Genomic DNA, 21,923 nt, shown 5'->3' on the forward strand with positions numbered 1-21,923 from the left:
TTTTTATCAAAATATGACCTTTATTGTCAAATAATTACATAGAAATAAAAAAATAGTGGAAAAGTCTTGTAGAGTTTCATTATATGATACAGAAGCAGCAATGAGTGCAGCCTTGTATCAGTGATTTACTGGCATGAAAAAAGTAATTTCAGCTTTTTTAATAACATATATAAGAGTTATTATCATCACGATTCTCAAAAAACAGAGAATATATAGATCAAGTGAGAGCATAACTCATTTTAAAAGGTGTGGCAGAGTAAGAACGAGTTCATCGTCTCATCACATTCAGACTTTACAGGTTTACGTTATATTTTAAGGCCCATCTTTTATCGTTCCATAAGATTCCCTGAACACCACTTACTTTGTAGCTTTAACTACTGTGCATCTACAGTGATCCGTCCCTTTTTTAAGATTGCAATACATTTTTGTACAATCTGCTCAGGGTTTTTTGAGTCCTTTTGGCAAATGCAGCAGCTCGTAGTCGACAGCTCGAGTTTTTTAGAATCTAAATGGGAATTCAGATCCCACCCCAGTGTCCACCACCACACATCACATAGTTTTTACACCCTCTGTGGCTTTAACCTGGTCGACCAAACCTGTCGTTTCTTCTGCGAATGCCTGGTGCAGCTGGCACAGCAGAAACTGGAGTAGTATGAGTTGGAGCAAAGTCGGGCGTAAACTATCAGCTCACAGTTGGCAAGCTCAGGCTGGTCCAAACATTCTGGCGGGAGGTCAGCGCCTGCAGCGGCACAGTAGATAGGGTTTAAAAAAAAAAAAAAAAAAAAAAAAAAAAAATTAAAAAACCCACAACATTAAAATTTAAAGCCTGAGCCATGAAATATTTGCCAGAAAATTCAATTTCTTTTTTAAATGGAGTGCTTATGATGAAATACAAATTTATTAAATATTAATTTGCATATATCAAATTAATTTAAATCATTTTAATCTGTTAAAATGTAGATAATATTCAGTCATTTTTCTGCAATTGATTTCTTAAAAATGTACCGTGCAGTTTATGTTGTTTTTTTTCAGGAGGAAAACTCACACTGGTGATTTAGAAATCTAAAGAACTCAAAGTCACTCACATATAAAATATGATACACTTGACTTTAAAGGGTTAAAGCAAAATCATTGTTTAAACTCAAGCTAAAAATAAATAAATAAATAAATAAATACATGATGACATCGTGGCGAATAAATAAGTCAGTTCCAAGTTCAGTTTTTCTACTTTCCCTCTGCAGTGCAGATAACAGGTCTGAGCTGATTTAGCGTTCTCACCTTGCTGTGTTTCTTTAATGACCTTTACTTCAGCTGTGGCGCTCACAGAGTAAATGCCGGTGTAAGCGTTGCAGGTGTACGTGCCCTGATCAGAAGGCTTGACATTATTAAGGATCAGGCTGCCGTCAGAAGACAAGAGGATGTTGCGCCCATCTGGACGCACCGGTACACCATTTCTGTATTTAAAGAGAGCAACAGGAAAGGTTTAGGTACATTATTTAAATGCATTCAATAGGCACTTAAATTAAAAATCAGTTCACTCTTTTTAACGTGTATATTAATGCATGCATGCTCTGTAACTGCAAGTAACAGAAATACAACTCATGGCTTTATTTCTGGATTTTAGGGCCATGAAATAAATAAGTAAGTAATAGTAATAAGTAATAATAAGTAAATAATGTCAGTGTTGATGACAACAAGAACTGGATTTATATATTTTTTTGTAGACAAATATCACCTTATTTAACATTTAAGTCGTTAAAGTTATAGGGTGTATTTTTGGGTCATTTTTACTTTTATTGGGGATTCTTTTTGAATGCTATATAACCTAAAAATCAGACAGTTTAACAGATGTTTCATGCATCTCTTCCACTTATTCTTAATGATGTCTAATAAAGTAATAACAATGTCATTTTTCACCTTGACCAGCCTATATTGACGTTGTCTCCTGACACCACACAGGGAAGCATGCCCGTGCTGCCTTCTGACACTTGGATGTTATTGGGAGCTGTTGTGATTTTCAGATCAGCTGGACAAAGAAACCAAGAGAAAAGATCATTAATGTCACTTTTTTCTTACAATAAGTTTTTACCGTTTAATCCTGGGTCTTGCCCTATGGGTAAAGTTTTTTGTTTTGTTTTTTTATAAAAAGGCAATAACAAAAACACCCCAAAATAAAATTGGTCAACAGTTACTTAAACAGAAAAAACTGCTTAGCTTTATCTTATTACACCCAATGCATATTGTAAACTGAAAGACCCAAAAAAAAAAAAAAAAAAAAAAAAAAAAAAAATTGGGCAAAATATTAACAATAATGTTTCATAAGCAATAATAATCACACTCCAGTTTTATATTTGTTTACTATCTGATGTATAATTGTTGTTTTTAAATAAACTACACAGCCTTACTTCCTCATAACACTTATTCCACATGTTTATTGGTCTGACAGAGAAATAGATTTATTTATCATGTGATCAACTCAGCTGTAAAATCTTAGGAATGTAAATTCAGAAATAATATGTTCATGGTCTGGATCATATGAACTGGATTAGTGTTTATTTGGTGTTCCCATACAGTCAGTAATGCATTGAAATGAAAGGAAACAATCTGTTTACAGTACGTGTTAGATTTAAAATATCTTTGGTTTTATATAATAAAATAATAATAATAATTTAGTTTTTACTATATTTCTATGAGATTTCTACTACAGTTCATGTCTATTAACACACACTCATACACTATTTCAGTGCTGTTCATTGTATTTGAACAGTGCAAGCAGAGAGAGGCAGTCAGTGACATTTACTGATCTCTGCTGGTGATTATCTGAAACTGCAGCATCAGGTTTCAGCCTTACAATCATAATTTCCCTTCTGAGTTTGATAAGCTATCTATCTATTGCACACAAGCATCCAAACAGTACATGTTTTAAAAAAAATGATGAGGCTATGAATAAAACTCACGCTGGACTCTGAGCTGCAGCTGTCGCTGCTCCAGCTGCTGCTGGTTGGAGGCTGTACATGTGTAGACACCGGAGTCATCAGACTTCAGAGGGCTGATGATGAGGGTGCCATCTGAATGCTGAGTAAACCTGCAGCACAGCCATCAGACAGGACCTCAGTTTACACCGACTTCTTCGTAAATGACTCATCTTTATGGTTTAAAATGATAAAGTACCGAGACCCTAACAGGCAAACCAGGGCAATTTATACCAAGCCGGCTTTAACAGTGTCTGCATCTCTTGGATAATAAAACAATCTCAAATGGATAAAGACAGATCAGGTTATTTTCTTTAGACTCCAAAGTTCAGCTTGAATCAGATTTATATATAAAGTGGACTAAATAACTGAGCTATGCTAACTGACATCACAGCGGTAATAGATCTCAAAAATAAAAATACTAATAGTAAGAACCATGGATAAAAATCAAAGAACTTTCACTGCTAGCAATGTTTTTAATAAAGGGTTCATAAATTTCTGAATGTCTTCAATTATTACCTGGGATCACTGATTATCTGTCCATCTTTAGTCCACCCAATGCTGACAGACTGCCGAGCTGAGGAGGGGACAACAGTGCAGGGCAGTCTGGCAGTTTGTCCTGCTCGCATTTCCACCTGGGCTGAGCTTGAGCGCTCAATACTGAACCTGACAGAAATTACAGGGAAGCAAAGACAATGTGAAGTGATTCATTTATACTGTTAGAAATAAATCAGAATACTGAGGTTTCCATGTGCCTGAGCTCTTAATATCTCCAGAAACCGTAAATAACCATCTTCAGGTGCACAGATCCACAGATATTCTTCTCACCTTGCAAATGGACCGTCTCTGGGAAGCGAGGTAGAAGATGGTCCCTCTGTGGCCAAATACACAAACACATATGAATGCTCGCAAACAATTCAACACACAGAGTGAGCACTTGCACAATGTCATTGCATAAACACCAAGTGACTTTGCAAGATCAGCATGTTCTGACACAACCTATGACATCAGAGCTTTACCCCAAACTTTCTACATGTTCATGTGACAGACTAATTGGGGTCAAAGTCGGTCAAATTAGCAGTTTGACCGAATCCAGCCGACTGTATATCAGGGTGTGAGAACGTCATTCCATGAAAAAAAAATCAGCCTCCCAACTGACCCCTTTACAATCAGGTGCAAATTTTTACAACTTTTGTCTTTTTATTGAAGCAAAATGTTACATTCACACAGACTCTATAGTATATATAGGATGTAATTTCACACAGATTCTCAATTGAGACCATCTGAGACCCCTCTATAGGAATTTTGAAACATTTCTTCAGGTAGATTTTACTTTTCCCAGGCTTGAATTGATCGATTAAAAGATCTTTATCACTCTGAGTCTCTTCCAAAATATGCCATTTCCCCTTTGTCAGCAAAAGTCACTCTGTTGACATCAACTATAAGAATATGTAATTCAGATCATGTCCCATATATCCGTTTGTTTGGACTGTCATAGTAATGTTTTCCAAATTCTTCCACTACTTTGTATCTTAACTTACTTAACTTCAGATATAATTATCTGCAAGTGAACCTACCAGTCTTGTTTTGACCATAGAGGTTGTGGCTGAAATGTAATTACCTGAGACAGCCAGGTAAATGTAGCGGTGGTCTCTCTCTCGTTCTCGAGTGGCCACACACAGGAACCAGCCAGAGTCCAGCTTAGAGACAGGACCTACTAACAGAGAGCCATTGGGCTGTTGGTGATGCCTAAATGTAATTAAAAATATAGATATAAATAAAAATAGCAACAGGAAAAACAACTTTAATGTAAATTAAGTCACCGAGTAAGTTTCTCTACATACCTGTGAGTTGATAGAGGTATACCATCCCTCCTCCACTCCACGACAACGGTGGAGGAAGGTGGAGGGCTGACTCGGCAGGGCAGCACAACTGTTTGGCCAACTAAAGCCTCGACTGTGGATGGGTCGGTCTTATCAATCGTTACTCCCCCCAGAGTCAAGCTGAAGAATAGGGAGTGATAAAAGGAAAGGAAACAGAAGGAAAACAAAGGAGAAGAGAACAGGAAAAAGGAAATGTGAAAGGAAAAAGGACAAAGGAAGAGACATTTGGAAGAGAAAAAAAAAAAAAGTCACTTTATGCTCCACTGTTGGTACTTTTATCAGCAGCTACCAAAGCAAGCATAAAGAGCGCCCACAACCTGGCTTTAGGAGTTTGTCAGATAAAGCTCAGAGAAGAGAAATCCACATGCAGCCCAAAAAGTGACGAGACAAAAAGTGCAAAAAAACCCAAATACAAAATACTACGAACATACAAAAGAGACAAGGACACCTTTCATGTAAAATACCCAAACACCACTAAAGAAATCTAAAACCATCTAAACAAGAAAGAGAGATTTAGGGACCACACACATAGGATGACTGAATTATCACAGCAGAATTTTTATTAGTTTGATTTCATGACATTTAGGTGAAGACACCAAAGCACAGACGTGATTGGTGGTTACTGACACAGAGAGGTAGCATGCACAAATAACCACCAACAATAATGACTGACAGAGAGCAGTGAGTCCCAGAAGCATTAAACAGCGTTGATGTCCATATAAGGTGTGTGAGGTCTGGTGACTTCTTCTTGATTTGGTTGAGGTTAAAGGAAGAAATGAGGTGTTGCGACATAAGCAGGTGTGAGAGTGAAGGTCTGTGGAGCTGGAAAGAGCTGTGGCTTCATTTTAAAGCAAGAGTTTAGATTATATGAGCATCGAAAGAGTCTACAAAGACGGCATGTTACACAGAAGCACAGTACATTAAGTATTTTGTTGAACAAAATCCAGGAAAAATGGGAAAGGTTGTTGAAACTCAACACCAGGCTGGAAAGCACACAGCCTGATTTACTTGTGGGTGAGGTTGGGTGTGGTCAGAGGTGTGCTTTGTTACACCAGATGTTACAGGCAAATGACACACCCTCCATCTGCTGTGTCAGAAAGAGAGCTTAACCACATGGAGGGTAAGACTAAGTAAGCTATGTTCTCTGTTTTGTTCCCTGATAGACTTTACTAAAGAAAGTTTAAAAAAAAATTTGGATTGCATAAAATATAATTTGCTTATATATGATTTTTGGTTGCTTCAGCTCCACCGTCATATTTCCAGGATGGGTGAATGAGGCACATGATTTGTCTTTTGATTGCGTTTCCATCTCCTATAGCCCACTCTTTGGCCCTGCAGGGTAGAGTGAACTGGGGCTCCTTCAGCATGAATTAGAAGGCTCTGAACAGCATTACGAGGCCAGTAGTGGTAGTAGTGGGGTTGGATCGGGTAGGGTTAGCTTTTCACTGCTCTCCCTGGGTCTTTGGGGTCTTACCTCGCAGCTGGGCCGGTGTGCTGTGCAGCTGTGCCATGTGAAGGCCGGCGTACCCGCAGGTAGACTCTACCTCTGTGGGCATTAGTGGCTGCGCTTGTAGCCTGTCTGCTGGTGCTGCTGGTCGAGCCACGCTGGACTATGAAAATCCTCCCCATGTTGCGTGACCGCCCATCCGTTGTAGATCCTCTTCCAGCTGAGGTCTCTGCTCCAGTCGTGCTGTGTTCTCCAGCTGCGGTTCTTGTAGACTCTCCAGAGGGAGCTGCAGGCTGCGGGGCCTGCCGGCTGGGTGCAGGTCGTGGACATGTCCGTTTGCACTCTGCTAGGGTCATGAAGTTATTGCTGTTGCCGTGGCATCCTCCATACCAGAAGTGCACACATTTAGAGGAGATGACATCGAAATGGTACCGGGACACCCAACTGCTGCAGGAGCCAGCAGCACGGGGCAGGGAGCAGATTGATCGCTCAACTGCACAAAGACAACACAATGCAGATCAGCTGTTTGTCATTGTCAAGCATTTTCTCAAACAGGGCTGTCTTGCATAGATGTATTGTGCAAATACAGAGGAAAAACAATATTATAGTATTTTTATCAAGTATAATTTGAATGTTTGTGTTCAGTATTACTACTAAAATGTTACAGTTTACTGCAGTCACATATTTGTTTATAGTCAGTTTTCTTACTATAGCACTATGGGGCCTGAGGAGTAAACATGAAAAACAACTCCCATGTTTTGTACTCAGTAAGTGTCCTCTGCTGCATACCATTTTTTGTTTCTCTGTCTGATTATTTCTTCTCATATTATGACTGCCAATTGCTACAACACCATCATGGCCAATATATCAATCATGCCCATGAGATGCAGGTGATCTAGATCAACTGGATAAAAGCGACTGTTAGAGTGACCTCTAAATTGGAGCATCTCAGTAACCAACAGCACAAAATTATATCTTAACTGGAAATAATATAAAAATAAAAAAAGATTTCTCTTCATTGAGTTTAGAAAACTTACTATAATTAGGAGGATTGGGGCAGCCCTCCCCATTGGGTCCTCCTGCAGGTGTGGTGCGGTCATAGCAGCAGCCATAGGTGGTGGTGCGGCATTCTACTGCATTCTCAGTAGGGAGAGAAGGTGTAACCTGAAAAGGCATAACACATGAAATAAGGCAATATTTTCTCATTCTTTAAAGAATTTGACTGACATTTGACCAATTCATTCATTCAGACTTTTGTGTGCTTTTGCTTACAGTTGGTGCAGGGTTCACATACTCCGCACAGCCTTCCTTATTGGGGCCCTGAGCAGCCGTCACACCATCTTCACAGCAGCCATAACTGACACACAGAACAGGAAGAGAGCAAGAACAGTTGGTATTAAAAGTTTGAGCTTCTGGTCATGTATAATGCCACATAGTCCCCTGGTTAGTAACCAAGTCAGCGACCTTAAAAAAAAAAAAGGGGTTCTGCATATGACCTCAACTGCAGTGCAATAACAGAGTGCAGGTGGATACCTGGTCTGAATGCAGGATGTTGGGACAGGAGAGGGAGCTGGAGCTGATGGGCAACCCAGACCCTGGGGGCCTCTGGCTGAAGTATGCCCATCTGAGCAGCAGCCATAATAAGACTGGCTGCAGTGGAGAGCCGGGGCGGAGCTGTGAGGGTCGTAGACTGTATTCGTCTGGGTTGGATCTCTTGTCTCAGGCCTGCGGGCTACAGGCAAAGCCAAGTGAGTGGTGAATTCACGCATTGTACATGCAAAACAGACCCCATAGTTCACCATGGTTCACAAGACAACACCATACAAGCAATAGGGACGTTCACACATCGGTTGAATAAACAATAGAGTCTGTCATTGTGTTTGAGACCACACAGTGAGTCTGTACAGGATGCTGAAGAACAAAAAAAAAAATCCATACTCCTTTTGTTTATGGGCTAACAAAGCAGAGGAAATTATAAAAGAAATGATGATCAGCAATCTGACGTAACAATCTGAAGGAAAATAAACACACAAGACGTCAAACTTAAAATTCCTGACCACTGGGATAGGACATGATGCTGAACATGCCAGAAACGCCACTGCCAGCACTAGCACACTTCAGTGCTTCAGAAATATTTTAATCAGGCCAACAATGACCATGGAACCATAAAAACATGTCAATCAGGCCCAGATAATTAGTGCTGGGACAGGCTGAATGGGGTTGAAGGGGGGTGGAGGGGTTGCTGGGGACAAAGTGACAGAAGTTATATCAGCAGAGAAGAGGGGATGCTGAGCAACAGCAGGGCAATCACACCTACAATTAGCTTTTAATGCTCCAACCATAATAAGAAGATGGTATGTTTTGTTAGTTTTAATTGTTAATAACTGGTTGACAAGATGTTACCTTGGTGATGTCACATTGGGCTTTTTCAGTGGTTTTTTGTTTACTTTCTGAGTAACTACATAGCTGAAAATGCTTACGTACTAGCTTATTTTCAATGCTGATGTGATTATGAGATGCCTTTGAGAGGTAGAGTCTAACCTGTTGCGTGATCTGGCACATAAGGCTGGAAGCCAATCTGAGTGCTGTCATGTCCCCGTGGGTCCTGAATGCTGGGGACGACTGCACAAAGTGTGGATAAAACAAACGCAGAACAGTGTAAGCATGCAATTGCAACTTAACTGAAGACTGGCAGCAGGCACAAGATGTTAAATTTAATTTTGCACATGGTATTTTTAGATTGCAGTCTATTAAGTAAATGGAAATTTAACAACTTAACTTGAGAAATAAAATAAAAACAGGTGCATTGTTTATTTGCTTAGTTAGCGTTTACTCACCCTGTGGGCTGTAACAGGGCTGGGTGTTGCAGCGCTCCACTGTGAGTGGTTTGGGCTGGGAGTTACACTGGTCCACAGGGTACAGGTTCCTCTCCTGATCAGAGCAGATCACCTGGCGCTCTCGTGAGCCAGATCCACAACTCTTAGAGCACTGCAGGAAAATGAAGACAGTTTTTCACCCATACAGCTGCTATAACTACATTTATGAGTCCTTGTTTGGTTGCATGTGTGCATCAGGTTTACCAGTCCCCAATCTCCTACATGCCAGCTGATCTGTTGGGGGCAGGGGGCCATCTCACATCGTTGGACAGCGGCCGGGCGTAGCAAAGCACTGCAAGATGTTTCATCCAGCCTCGTACCATCTGAACCCATACAGGTCACTTCTCTGGTCTGCTGACCTGAACCACAGGTCACTGAGCACTGCAAACACAAGGATTATATATCAAGTGCATCGATTACACTTTTTTATAAAGACCCAAGAAAGATGAAAATTTTTAAATATAACCCAACCTTACATGTTTGTGTGGCATTTTAACCTTATAGTCAAATGTGCTTATCATGTAATTTTACATTTAGGACTTTCGATCTGATCTGAGGTTTCTTCCTGTGAAGAGGGAGTATTTGCTTCCCACCATCGCCAAGGTTTGCTCATAGAGGGCTGTTTCCAGAATACTATGGCATCTTACAGTAGAGAGTGCTTTGAGGTCTGTGTTTTGGTGATTTGGTGCTATATTAAAAAACTGAATTGAACTGAGTTGAGGTAAGCCACTTTTTTCTAGAAACAAATTACTCTAACAGAGTGTAGATTAGATACCAGTGTTTATTACAGCTCAGTAAAGCAAAAACCAGCTTCTCTGCTTTGTAGTTAGTTGGATTAACATATTATTTATGTATAAATCTTTGTTTAGGCTGGTTTAGGGACTGCAATTAATACCATCTTCACTCTCACAATATATTACATTTGTTCCCAGAGTCAGAGTATGCAGCCTATTTTTTTTCCAAAGTAATTGACACAACGGCCAGAAACTGTCAGAAATTCTCTTGATAAATGTGAATGCTCTTAAAGTTCATATTTCTTGATATCCTTTCCCACATTTATACTCTGTGCTGGTTGTATTTTTTCTTTATTTAACTTATTTGTAAAGTCTTTTACCAGGATTTGAATAGAGTTCTACAGTTTGCTCACCGCACTCCATCCAGTCACATGGTACTCAGCACATTTCTGCATGTTGCAGGTCTGCAGAGAAGGAGGAGCGTCAGCGTAAGCGGCACAAATGGCATCCTCCACCACGCGGGGTCCCGAGACATCATTGGAAACACACTGCACACTGCGCACCTGAGAGCCTCCACCACAGGTAACTGAGCAGGCGTTCCACTCCCCAGTTTGCCAGCTGAGAAAACCACCAAAAGACAAGAAACAGGAGTCAGTCTCTTTGCTGCCGATATAGACACTGTACAGCTGACCATACAGCATACACAGCTTCAGCCAAGAGGAGTGATGGGAAGAGTTTCGTTCCAAAATCAGGAAAAACAAATGAGTTGAACAAATACTGTCCAGTTTGACTTCACTGCTCTTCAGAGCCGGTTTTTTACATTTTACTTTAACTATAACATAAACATTTCTTCGTCAGTACCTGACCTGGGACATAGTCTTCCATAAAATCTTTAGTAGATTATGTATATATTTTAAATGTTATTTTTGGCTGGATGCATGGATAAACTAATACGGGAAAGAAGCATTATAATTTTCAGCAGTGAGAAATACAAAGACATTTATTTTTTTTATTTTTTTAAATGAGCAGAATAACTTGACCTATGACCTACATGCTAAACCTATTTGTGTTAACATATCAGCATTTTTTTTTTTTGACTGACAAATTCAATAATTATTTCATATTTGATGCAAATCGCTGTTTGGAATGAAACCTCCGGATGCCTTTAAAAGGCTGCGCTGCTGTTTGAACAAAGCCTCTCACATGCAGCTAGAAAAACTACTAAACCCCTGGACACATACACACTGATAACAACACTTTTAGAGACAGACATCGAGACACCAGCTGATCCCAGATGAACCTCAGACAGTGTTTTTCTCACTATAATAGCTTAGAACCGGCACTAATGGGGCTGCTAGAAGCATAGGCAGAAGTGAAAGCAGCAATAAACGGCATTTAATTCCTCGCATCTCCGCAAATTAAGCATCTACTGATTCTGGCTTTAGGTGTTAACTTTAATGGATACTGAGGGTGCAGTTAGAGTCACTTGAGCTACATAAACATCTCAGGTTTCTAAGCTGCAGCAGCATGAAAGAAAAGAAAGCAGGAAATACCAGAAAGTCATAGACTAAAGCGACTATTTACTACTTAGCACTACTGCCGTGTCCCAGCCTGAAAAGTACACAATCCCCAACACCCACGGCATGACGATCTTTAACCTCTAAGCGCCTCACAACACATTGGCTACAATATTGCACAGGAACAGAGAGCTTTACAGTTTGCTGAAGAGATCAGGCAGCAGCCCAGCTCAGGAATCAGACACAGGTGCCACAGCTTAAAGGTTAAAGAAGAAGAAGAGTTGGCTCTTTGGGGGGGAAAATGCTACATCCAATCATCCATCACTCACTTTACAAAGTGCTGGATGTTGTCTAAGGTAAATGAGGGTCATTAAAAGGTTGAAAAGAGATCTCTGAGCTTGACAGTTGCCCCATGCCTTCATCCTTATCTCACATGGACAGAACAGACTTGGCACTAAAGACGGACTTGACTAGAGTCAAACACTTCTAAAGGGGGAGAGATCGCGCTTTCAATCAACATTTCTGGTCATTTTTGATATTTTCAGCCCAATTTTAGGGACAAGTAGCCAAAAATGATTCGTTGTAAAAGTGTTTGTTTGACAGAAAGTATGGAAGTGATCTAAGAGAGCTAATAAAAGAATCTTTTCAAGGAAATAAGTGAAAGTGTTTAATTATTTAGATCTTCCCCCGGTGTTTGCAGACACCTAAAACTCCTCTACGAGCGCTGAACATGGGTTACCTGAACACAGAGGCTCTAGGCCTCTTTGAGGATCTCAACAACTGTGGTGGATACAGGTACGCCATCCTTTCAGACAGGCATAACATACCAACAACAGTCAAAATACTGCTCTGGGAGTTATTTATGGTACTCTTTAAATTCATTCATTCAGAGTGGAGCAAAGTAAACTCTGGAAACGTCTAAAATTTAGCTTGCATTTACTGAAATAACACATTTCATTTGAGAAGTTTAAGCATTACTTACCTGCGGATTTGTGGGCATGGTTGAGGGTTGCATGTACGGTTGCTCTGTGGCCTCGGCAGAGAAGCACAGAGATAGTCAGGATAGGCCTCATTGTCGATTGAACAGAAGACCAAACGAGACTGGTAGCCTGATAAAGGAAGGTATGGAGCTATTATACTGTCCAAAAACAAGGATGTTTAAAACATTTTAAATTAAATTATGCTGGCAACAAATAAAAGTTGCAGTCTAACCTGATCCACACTCTTTGCTGCAAGCAGACCAGGATCCATAGCTCCAGTAGTAGCCCTCTCTGGAGCGTCCATTTGGAAGGTAGTATTCATATTCCACTCCCTGATTGGGCTCCTGGCTGATCAGCTGAGGGGACAGGGTTAATTTTAACTCCTACTTTTATCCACACATCCAAAACGCTACCTTAAGTTTACAATTTTAAACAAACACTTATGGCATGAAGAAACTAAATGTTTCTCTTTTCTGGAAATGTTTCTCATATATTTCTGTGGCGGAGGTGTGGTCCCTGGCTCAGCTGCAGGGGAGGGAGCTCAACGGGGCGGTGCCAGCGAGGCAGGTGAGAACACAGCTGGTGGCATTTGGACTGATGACAGTCTTTTTCCCCTTTTAGTGAGGGAGGAGACGAGAGAGGGGAGGATGGAAAGCTGAGACCAGTGCAGACCAGACCGTGGGTCGTTGTATAAGAACCAAAACAAACTTGACACCTGTGAGCACAACCATTGTGTGTGTGGAGTGCATTCTACAATTTCATATTTATAACCCTGTGAAGTCTATTTGATCATGAATGGTCATTTGTTTTTTACCTCAACAACAAGTGGTTCAGTGGTGGGGCCACGGCCGATGATGGTTTCAGGGACACTGTCGCCCTCAGCTCCTCTCTGGTAGTACAGCATGGTGCCGCCAATAGGTGTGGCTCTGGAAAACTCAATTACCCAGTGGCCATTGAGATAGTACTCTCCACGTAGATTCTTGATAGCTGTAAAGAAGTTGTAAATGTCAATTATTTTGATTATCTTGTAGTGTGTTTTCTAAAAGGTCTGACACACACTTACCGAGGTAGTTACGTGTGGCATGTGTCTCTCTGATGCTGATGGTGGTGGCTCCAACGGGGATGATGAACATCTGGTTGTAGCCTGAAATAAAAGTGGCAAAAAAGAAGAATCTGGGGTTTAAATTTCAGGAGAGGATTTAAATGACACATATTTAGATGATGATGATTTATGACATTTATCAGGTACATGTTGGGTACATATATCATTTGGCATATCATTTGGGAGTAAGCGTGACCAAATTATAATATGAATCATACCGGTTGGCAGGTCGCGGGCAGTGAAGCTGTTCTTGACACGGTAGCAGGACTGGCCGTTACCCCCGCACTGCAGACAGGGGTCCTCCTGCTGAGGAGACTCCAGCATGTTGTCGCAGCCCATACGCTGATGAAAGGAAAAGTTGGGAAAAAATGATCAAAAAAGAAGATGAAAACCACAGTTCACCTCAACCTGTATTCTGTGTCATTTAGGTTGTCTTCTGCAGATATAAACAAGCACAAATAACATCATTTAAAAACTTTAAATCTTGATCTTAATAAAAATCAGATGTGTTCATCTTGTAAAATTCCTGTCTTTGTATGACAACTGTCAAAGTCACGACTCCACTATAATAGAGAGAGATTAGAAATCATCTCCCGAGAATATATGTGCTAAAACATTATTTCTGTGAAACGTGTAGTTTGAAGAAAAACATGGTTGGAGGTGAAATAATTGAAAATAAATAAATAAAGACCCGAGAAAAGAGTGGATTTGGGACAGCTGTTCCCTTCAGGGAAGGTGATAGAGACATGAAGTCAGAGGTTAAATTGACGAGGTTTACTCATGAGGAAAAAGTTGCAGCAATAATTGCATGAGAAAAGAACAAGAGCAGAAGTGTTTGATGTTATACAGACTGAAGCTAATCTTTCATCCTGCTGCTCAGCTCCACTGATTGTGTCCTGTCTGATTAACGAAGTGATGCTGCATAAGCAAACCCCAAATCATGGATGGGCAGACTAATCAAATCATTAGACCTAACTGGCAACTCATATCAGGCTATGTGTTGCATTTTTTAAATAAGACCTCTACAGCTCTTCACATTCCTTTAGTGTGTGGTAAACACCAAATTGCATATGTTATACATACTGTATGGTATTTGAGCTGCCACCTGCAGGGCAGAGAGCAGAACTACAAAATATGTGCCTTGCAACTTAGTTAACTTTATCATTGAAATGTTCATGCACACATTTATTAAATTGCAACCAATATATTTTTATCAATCATGTTTTCCCAAATAGATTTTGACCTCTGCTGGACACTACGTATTCTGCATGCAAGTATAAGGTAATGTACTTTTAGTACATTACATTTAGTACATTAGTTCAAGGAGTACTTTTAGCTGTCTCCTTGTTTCCCAAGAGGTCACTACAGCGGATGGATTTTCATATTTTATTTGACACCACCCTCCCATTTATCCAGGCTTGGAGTAGACTAGCTAGGAGTAGACTAGCTTGCTCCCCATTGAGGCTGGCTCTCAAACCAGGGATCTTTTGTGTGTTTTTGTGCGTTAACCACTGCATGTAGCTATTACTACTGCATATAACTGTGTTATGTGCAATTATAAATTGCTTTAACACGTGTTTTCTTGTCCACATAGAAACCCCAGATACAAATCACACGTTCGTGTCAGGTATAACCGGGGTAAAAATGTCAGCAGGGATTGCCCTGGGGGTAAGTGCTGAGGAGAAGCCAACAGGAGCATGTTGAGACTAAAGAACTTACAGTACACTCATATTTGGAAAGTTTACCACTTAAAATAATACAATAAATTTCCCGTTACATAACCTATAACAGACAGAAAAGAATACTTATTATTAGAATTATTAATACTCTTTCTCAAGAAGTATGGAGTAATAAAAAGTTACGGTTTCAGGACATTTTCAGGACAAGTTGGAAAACATAGAATTACATTTAGATGTCACAAACCTCCTTCCTACCCTCTCTGTTTTCGTCACCTGTCAGATATTAATTTCTTTGTGTGTGTGCAAGTGTGTGCGCAATATTTGGCGGGGCATCCTACCCTGCACACTCCATCCACACAGATATCCGTCCGCCCTGGGTGACAGGGCGTAGCATCAATCACGGCTCTGCGGTGGCGGTAGAAAAAGTTTTCCCCTCTTGGCATGCAGTTCAGCTCACAGGGGTTCTCAGCTATCACAGAAATAAGGCTAATTTTAACAATTTAAAGAACTTAGAAATACAAATGCTCACAAATAGCCGGTGCTTGGCAAATGTCACAAGAAAATTCAGTCAATAGTATACATAATATGGCCTGTCAAAGCAAACTCTCAGCTTTGTTTTTGTTTCTGACCTCCGTAATATGGAAGCCATTTGTAGCGTTTCCCGTGGAAATCTGTCCCATCAAACTGGGAGCACTGCTCTTCGCGGAAATCTCTGGATCCCTCTGGACAGTCCTGAGTTGAATAAGGAGATGCAGCAAAGGTCAAAGGTCAGTAATCCTAAAATAACTACTGTATTGTATTTTGAATTAATACAAATTCAAAAAATATATTTACAATGTCTTCTTTAAGGAAGAAACACACTTTTGTACTTTGATTTGCCTTAGGTTTTAGTGCATCATAGTGATTATTGCTATCAAGTTATCGTGTTTAAAAAAAAGTCCTTTGATATATAAAAAAAATTTAGAGGTCTAAATATAAAAGTATACATGAAAATAAAAGGTTGACCATTAAAACCAAATTAGTTTCACATGTGATCACCTGGATGTTGCAGGACCGATATGACTTGTCTGGTCCCACACAGTTGTGCCCTCCATCCTCCCTGAGTGCAAATAAAATAAAACATGAACATGACATTTCATGTAATACTTTTATGAATGAACCCTGATCTGCCCGATATAGTGAGAGCAATTTCCACAAGAGTAGAAGAGACTAAGACCTCCTGACTGACTTTTATCCTTGCTTCTACTACTCCTTATGCTTTAAAAACACTCCACAACATCATAGATACATTTCTTTAGATGCTTTAGAATCTAAAGCATCTAGGGTTGCATCAGGGCTGCCCAATCCCAGTCCTCGAGAGCTACTATCCTGCAGCTTTTAGATGCATCCCTACTCCAACACAGCTGAATCAAATGGTTTGATTACCTCTTCAGCATGCCATCATGTTTGGCAAAGGCCTGATAACAAGCCATTCATTTGATTCGGGTGTGTGGGAACAAGGATGCATCTAAAAGCTGCAGGACGGTAGCTCTCGAGGACCGGGATTGGGCACCCCTGCTTTAGATGCTCTGTGTTTCTTAATGACCACCTCATTTAAATTTGTATCACAGACTTTCTGTTAAAAGAAGATGTTCACAAATAATCCTGTCTTCCTTCTCTCACCCCAACCGCCCCTCCCTGAGCCTGGTTCTGCTGGAGGTTTCTTCCTATTAAAAGGGAGTTTTTCCTTCCCACTGTCGCCAAAGTGCTTGCTCATAGGGGGTCATATGATTGTTGGGTATTTCTCTGTATGTATTACTGTAGGGTCTGCCTTACAATATAAAGTGCCTTGAGTCAACTGTTGTTGTGATTTGGCGCTATATAAATAAAATTGGATTGAATTGAAAATGGGCTGACGATCCAGTATAAAGTCATTGCCCTTAACTTCCCATCAAACTCTCTCACATCTTTCCCAAGTAAAGTTTCATAAAAACTTGACAGCTTCTCATTGCGAGACAAAAACAGTTAATGAGTAGGTGCAATGAATGTATGCAAATACAGCAGAGACTGTCTGCACAAGCAGAAATAACAAGTTTCAGCTCTGACATTAAACAACATTCCTCTTTAATCTGTACCTGTTAAAAAAATGACCTCTCAGCACAGCAGAAGCCTCAACATCAACATTGCTAAGCCCTAGTTTTGCACAGACATCCGTGCACATGCCAGTAAACTGCGAGATAGCAGACTGTTTCGCCACTCACCATTCCAGCACTGCTGATAATTCATGATTTAGTCATCTTCAAAAGTACCTGGCCTTAAGCCGTAAAACAAGACATGCTCCTGTCAGCACACCTGAACTGAAACTAAAACATGTCAAAACAACGGCTTTTCACTTAATAATGGAAAACAGCACATTGGCAGCATTAAACACTACTTTCAGTTTAAAATGATACAAAACAGAAATGTGGAAAAGTGGCAGTTATTCATGCAAAATTATTGATTGCACATAATTGAAACTGATTATAGCCCCGACTGACAAAATGACAACCCCAATCATGCTTGTTTTTCTTATGAATGTGTGTACTTTTTTTTTTTTTTTACTAAAATGAATGTATGGTGAGACGTGGGAGTTCCTGTAAAGCACAGAGGGAGCTGTCAAATCACTGTGTTTAAAGGAGTGATTCAGCAAGCCTGGCAGACAAGACATGACAGAGTTCATCTGACTGGCAATGGGTAGGACCTCTTCCCTATTATTCATCATTTTCCTAAAGAAGGGCTACAGACTCACTATAAGGCTCTGACTCACTGGCTGACTGCACGAACATGTTGAAAACAAGCATCAAGAGACATCAGACATCAAAACACTGCCATCAAGCTTCTACAGAGATGTAGAAGCTGCACAAACAGCTATATCAACACTGTATGATAAAAACAACATATCTAACAGCTTGTGGTCAGGTAAATGCAACAAGATATGACACATGAAGTAAAACAAAGTACTTAGACCTGTTAAAAACAGCTCCTCACAGACTTGTTCTGTCTAGTGGGAATATTTCTGCGCAAAAGAAAATAAGACTTGTTGTTTTTAGAAAGGTATTCAGTATATTAAGCTAAATTATAGGCCGCTGAGATACTCCGTCGTCTACTTTACAGGAAGACTTTTGTTTTAAGCCTCTTTGATAGTTTTATTTATAGCGTGGCTATATTAAGATTGACTTTTTTCTCTATTTTTGTAAGGTACACTGGAGAAAACGAGCGGAAATGCAGGAAACAAAGCGGGGAAGTGACACAGGGGAGAGAGGCGGGGGTGTACCCTGGACAGGTTGCCAATCTAAGGCTAACACAGAGAGACAGACAATCATTCCTGCCTACATTCTCAACTATAGCTTATTTACTCTCGCCAGTTCACCTAGCATTCACTTCTTTGTCTCAAAATGAAATGATCCGTCAGTGCTGCCACAGCAGTCTGTCACACACCTGAAATCCTTCAGCCAGTAAGTTAACAATAAAATCTACAGCTATCCATCCATCCAGTTTAATCCCAATATCCAGGTAGAATTTTGAATGCTAGTTTTATGTGTAATATAGTATCTTTACTTCAATTTTCTCATATTTGTATCTCTGTAAAAGATCTGAGTACTTCTTCCAAATGGCAATATGCCAGACGGCCCCCAGCAATACTGCAACATTCACGGGAAAAGCTGGGAGCGTGCTTACATATTAGTCACATGTGAGAGGAGAAGCTTTAAAAACCAATCCAAAACGAAAGAAAAACTGTACGTGTTACTTAAATGTAACAACACGTGTGCCGCAAAGGAAACCTAAAATTTAATGTTGACTTTTAAAACCACTACTGAAGCAGAAAAATGGCAGCTCGAAACGTTCACTTCCCACCTGATCCTCTTCAGCAGACAACCGACAACACACAACACAGAGACGTCCTTTTAATATTAAAGGGCCCCTCCCTGCAGTGTGTTTTTGGAAGTAAGACAAGCCGACATCCTCGTGACTTCAAGGCATTCTTTCACAATAAAAATACACAGTCTGTGCCCGTGAACCTGACAATTAGCTTTATTCAAACAGGAAAAAACTCTGTGTGTGTGTGTGTGTGTGTTATAAGTTTATACATGTATTTATGTACATCAAGATGCATTAAAATGGATAAAGTTAATGTGCAGAAGACTTACCTGTGAGTAATACAGCGCCTAGTTCTCACAGTCACACCCCCGCCACAAGTCCGACTGCATTCTCCATATGGACCCCATGAGTCCCAGTAATCCACACTGGGCCCCTGGGTGCAAAATTAGACATCAGAATTTGACAAAATTACTTTTTTTTCTCAGTGTTTTTCTGTATTAGCTGGGAAATTACCATGAGAGCTGGAGTCAGGAGCAGCTGTAGGATTGCCAAAGGCAGGAGCATCCTCGTTATTCCCTGGAAAAAAAAGAAGAATTAAAGGGCATCCAGAGTTAGTCACTGTGACTAATAAAGATGACTGCACATGCAGCAAACTTTTTCAAAAACAAGCCAAGAGTGAGAGAGAAACAGTAATTGATTAGGCGCACAACAAATGGGTTAACACAAGCAGAACAGAGCTCTAAGGAAGAGGGGAAAAGACTAAGCAAAACACTGCCGGCTGACACTCAGTAGACATCATTTTTGTTGCCTTGCAGCATTTCCTAAAATTTCCTAGTACATAAATCAGTTTGTGGTGCTTCTGCACTGCTCGTACTTCAGTGTTGGGTACTTTGACAGTTTTACAGACAGACTTTTACAAAGTTTTTTTCCTGGCAAAATGCAAAAACATTTACTGGCTCATCTTTAGATATGCATTGTTTTTCTTAGTCCTCTATAACAGTAAGTTTAATATGTTTTCCACTGGTCCAAATAGTGATTATTGAAAAAATATTCACCAAATGTATGACTTGTTGTTCCAGTTATTGTTAAAACTGGACATTCACAATCCAAAATGCGCATATAGTGACAGGAAGAATGCGGACATGAAGAAAGCCTCTTTAGGAAAAACACTTTTTATCAGATGTCCATCACTTCAAGCGCCAGCCTTATCATTTCCCTCTGCTATCTCATTGCTTAATTGCTTAACTGAGCTAAAATGTTTCCTTTGTTGCATGTGGAGAGGCTGTTTGTTTGTTTTGTTTTTTCCAGGGCAAATTGCATGTTTCCTGCCTCTCTGAGAGTGAGAAGGGGGTTGTCTGTAGCTGCCAAATTACCCCTGACCGCTTAGCCATGACCACCAAACTGAAAGGAAAGTTACTTCACAGCAAATACACAAAACAAAGCAAAAAGGATGGCCGTGCCCAAGTGAAGAGAATACAGGGTGTCAGCTGGTCTGTCTCAGACATATATACACAAACACTTACTGAGCCATAGGGACAAAATTGAGTAACTTAATGCGGTAATTGGCCTGGGTGGGGTTAATCTGAGGCTGTTCTGTCTGGACCCGCAGCAGTCCTTGATGATGAAACCAGCACCTCCACATAAAACTTGTCATGTCATTTACTACTGGAGTGGTAACTGGTTTCATGAATGAGTTAATAAAATAGTTAATAAAATACAAATCTCTGATCCAAACCCTGTAATGTTTAATTGACATTTTTATAATTTCTATTTATTGTTTTTTTTTTTTTTTTTGGGGGGGGGGGGGGGGGGGTTGCTTCAAGGCTGGTTTGTATTTTTTTTTCCCTTAATAACAATTAACTATTTTTTTTAATGAATTCATTTTACACCCATCAACAACCACATTAATCGTGAATTTCTGCTTTCATTTGTTTCGGTGGGTTCAGCTATAAATATTAGTTCAAAAACAATAATTTAGAAATAAACTCGCCAAATTAAGCACTTTCGAAAATAAATAGAAACACAGAAATACCCCCACAGAAACACATCTAATAAAAAAAACTTCATATCATTATATTATAGCTTTATTAAAAGTATTACAACATATTAATGCATCCTGAAACAAAGCACTAGAATCAAATATTAATTGATTAAAGTTTTAAGCTAATAAATCTTAGTTGTTTTAACAGCGATTGTAAACTGATCCCGACTATAATCGGTCACTGATCTATTTAGAAGTTCCCTATGAGATTCCAGCCTCGCTCCCTTTTTATTGTGCCGGCTCATAAAGCCTTTATCCTCGGGCGATTACATGCTTTTATCCAACCAAATTAACAATTATTCGCCAGTCAGCGAGGGCATGCAGTGTCTTGTGTCCTCTGTACTGTGGGTGAAGAATCTCTGCATCAGGCACCTGATCAGCCGGGAAAATTATAACAATTTAGCCTATTTGTGCTATTTCCATATTAAATAATAATAATAATAATAATAATAATATTAATAAAACATACTATTAAAATAAATGTTACCTCCTATGGTACCTCAGTGATATTTACAAAAGCACTATCGGTGACTCGGTGACCGTGAACAGGTTAGTTTTAAAAACTTGAAGTAAAGTCAGGTAAAATAATGTTGGATCCTCACCGTGTTCAGCGGGTTTAATAATGTTTTCTTGGAGTTCCAACCCGTCGGACCTTGCAGCGCGCAGCAGACCTGACAGCTGGTTTCTCTCTCTCCGAGTTTTGACCTGAAGATGCTACCGGTGCAGTGTCCTGGATATATGAGGAAAGTTATCTGGGAGGAAACCTCTCGCTCCCTCTCTATTTCTTTCTTTCTGCCGTGCGCCCAGCCTACGAGGAGAAGAGAAAGACCCGTTGGTTAAACCTCCTCCGCGTCG

At 40.0% G+C, this 21,923-nt stretch overlaps 1 protein-coding gene across 1 annotated transcript; it reads right to left on the reverse strand.

Moving 5' to 3' along the window:
- On the reverse strand, nucleotides 1–21,909 carry paplna (papilin a, proteoglycan-like sulfated glycoprotein). Its single transcript, XM_086274885.1, is given in 28 exon segments — nucleotides 1–607; nucleotides 609–739; nucleotides 1,279–1,454; nucleotides 1,918–2,026; nucleotides 2,958–3,085; nucleotides 3,492–3,638; nucleotides 3,801–3,846; nucleotides 4,594–4,721; nucleotides 4,817–4,975; nucleotides 6,330–6,795; nucleotides 7,340–7,466; nucleotides 7,575–7,659; nucleotides 7,836–8,034; nucleotides 8,844–8,924; nucleotides 9,140–9,290; nucleotides 9,383–9,559; nucleotides 10,326–10,530; nucleotides 12,412–12,538; nucleotides 12,642–12,765; nucleotides 13,224–13,396; nucleotides 13,473–13,553; nucleotides 13,730–13,853; nucleotides 15,529–15,659; nucleotides 15,820–15,922; nucleotides 16,229–16,289; nucleotides 19,357–19,460; nucleotides 19,541–19,603; nucleotides 21,671–21,909. Coding segments are annotated over 27 exon segments (3,624 nt in total). The 5' UTR covers nucleotides 19,592–19,603; nucleotides 21,671–21,909; the 3' UTR covers nucleotides 1–577.
- Nucleotides 21,910–21,923: the final 14 nt, after the last annotated feature.

This window comes from Aulonocara sp. 'chitande type north' Nkhata Bay, linkage group LG19 (assembly GCF_057382095.1).
Source record: "Aulonocara sp. 'chitande type north' Nkhata Bay isolate Kocher_YH1m ecotype deep benthic linkage group LG19, A_spYH_male_GT1.1, whole genome shotgun sequence".
NCBI classification, from domain to species: Eukaryota; Metazoa; Chordata; class Actinopteri; order Cichliformes; family Cichlidae; genus Aulonocara; species Aulonocara sp. 'chitande type north' Nkhata Bay.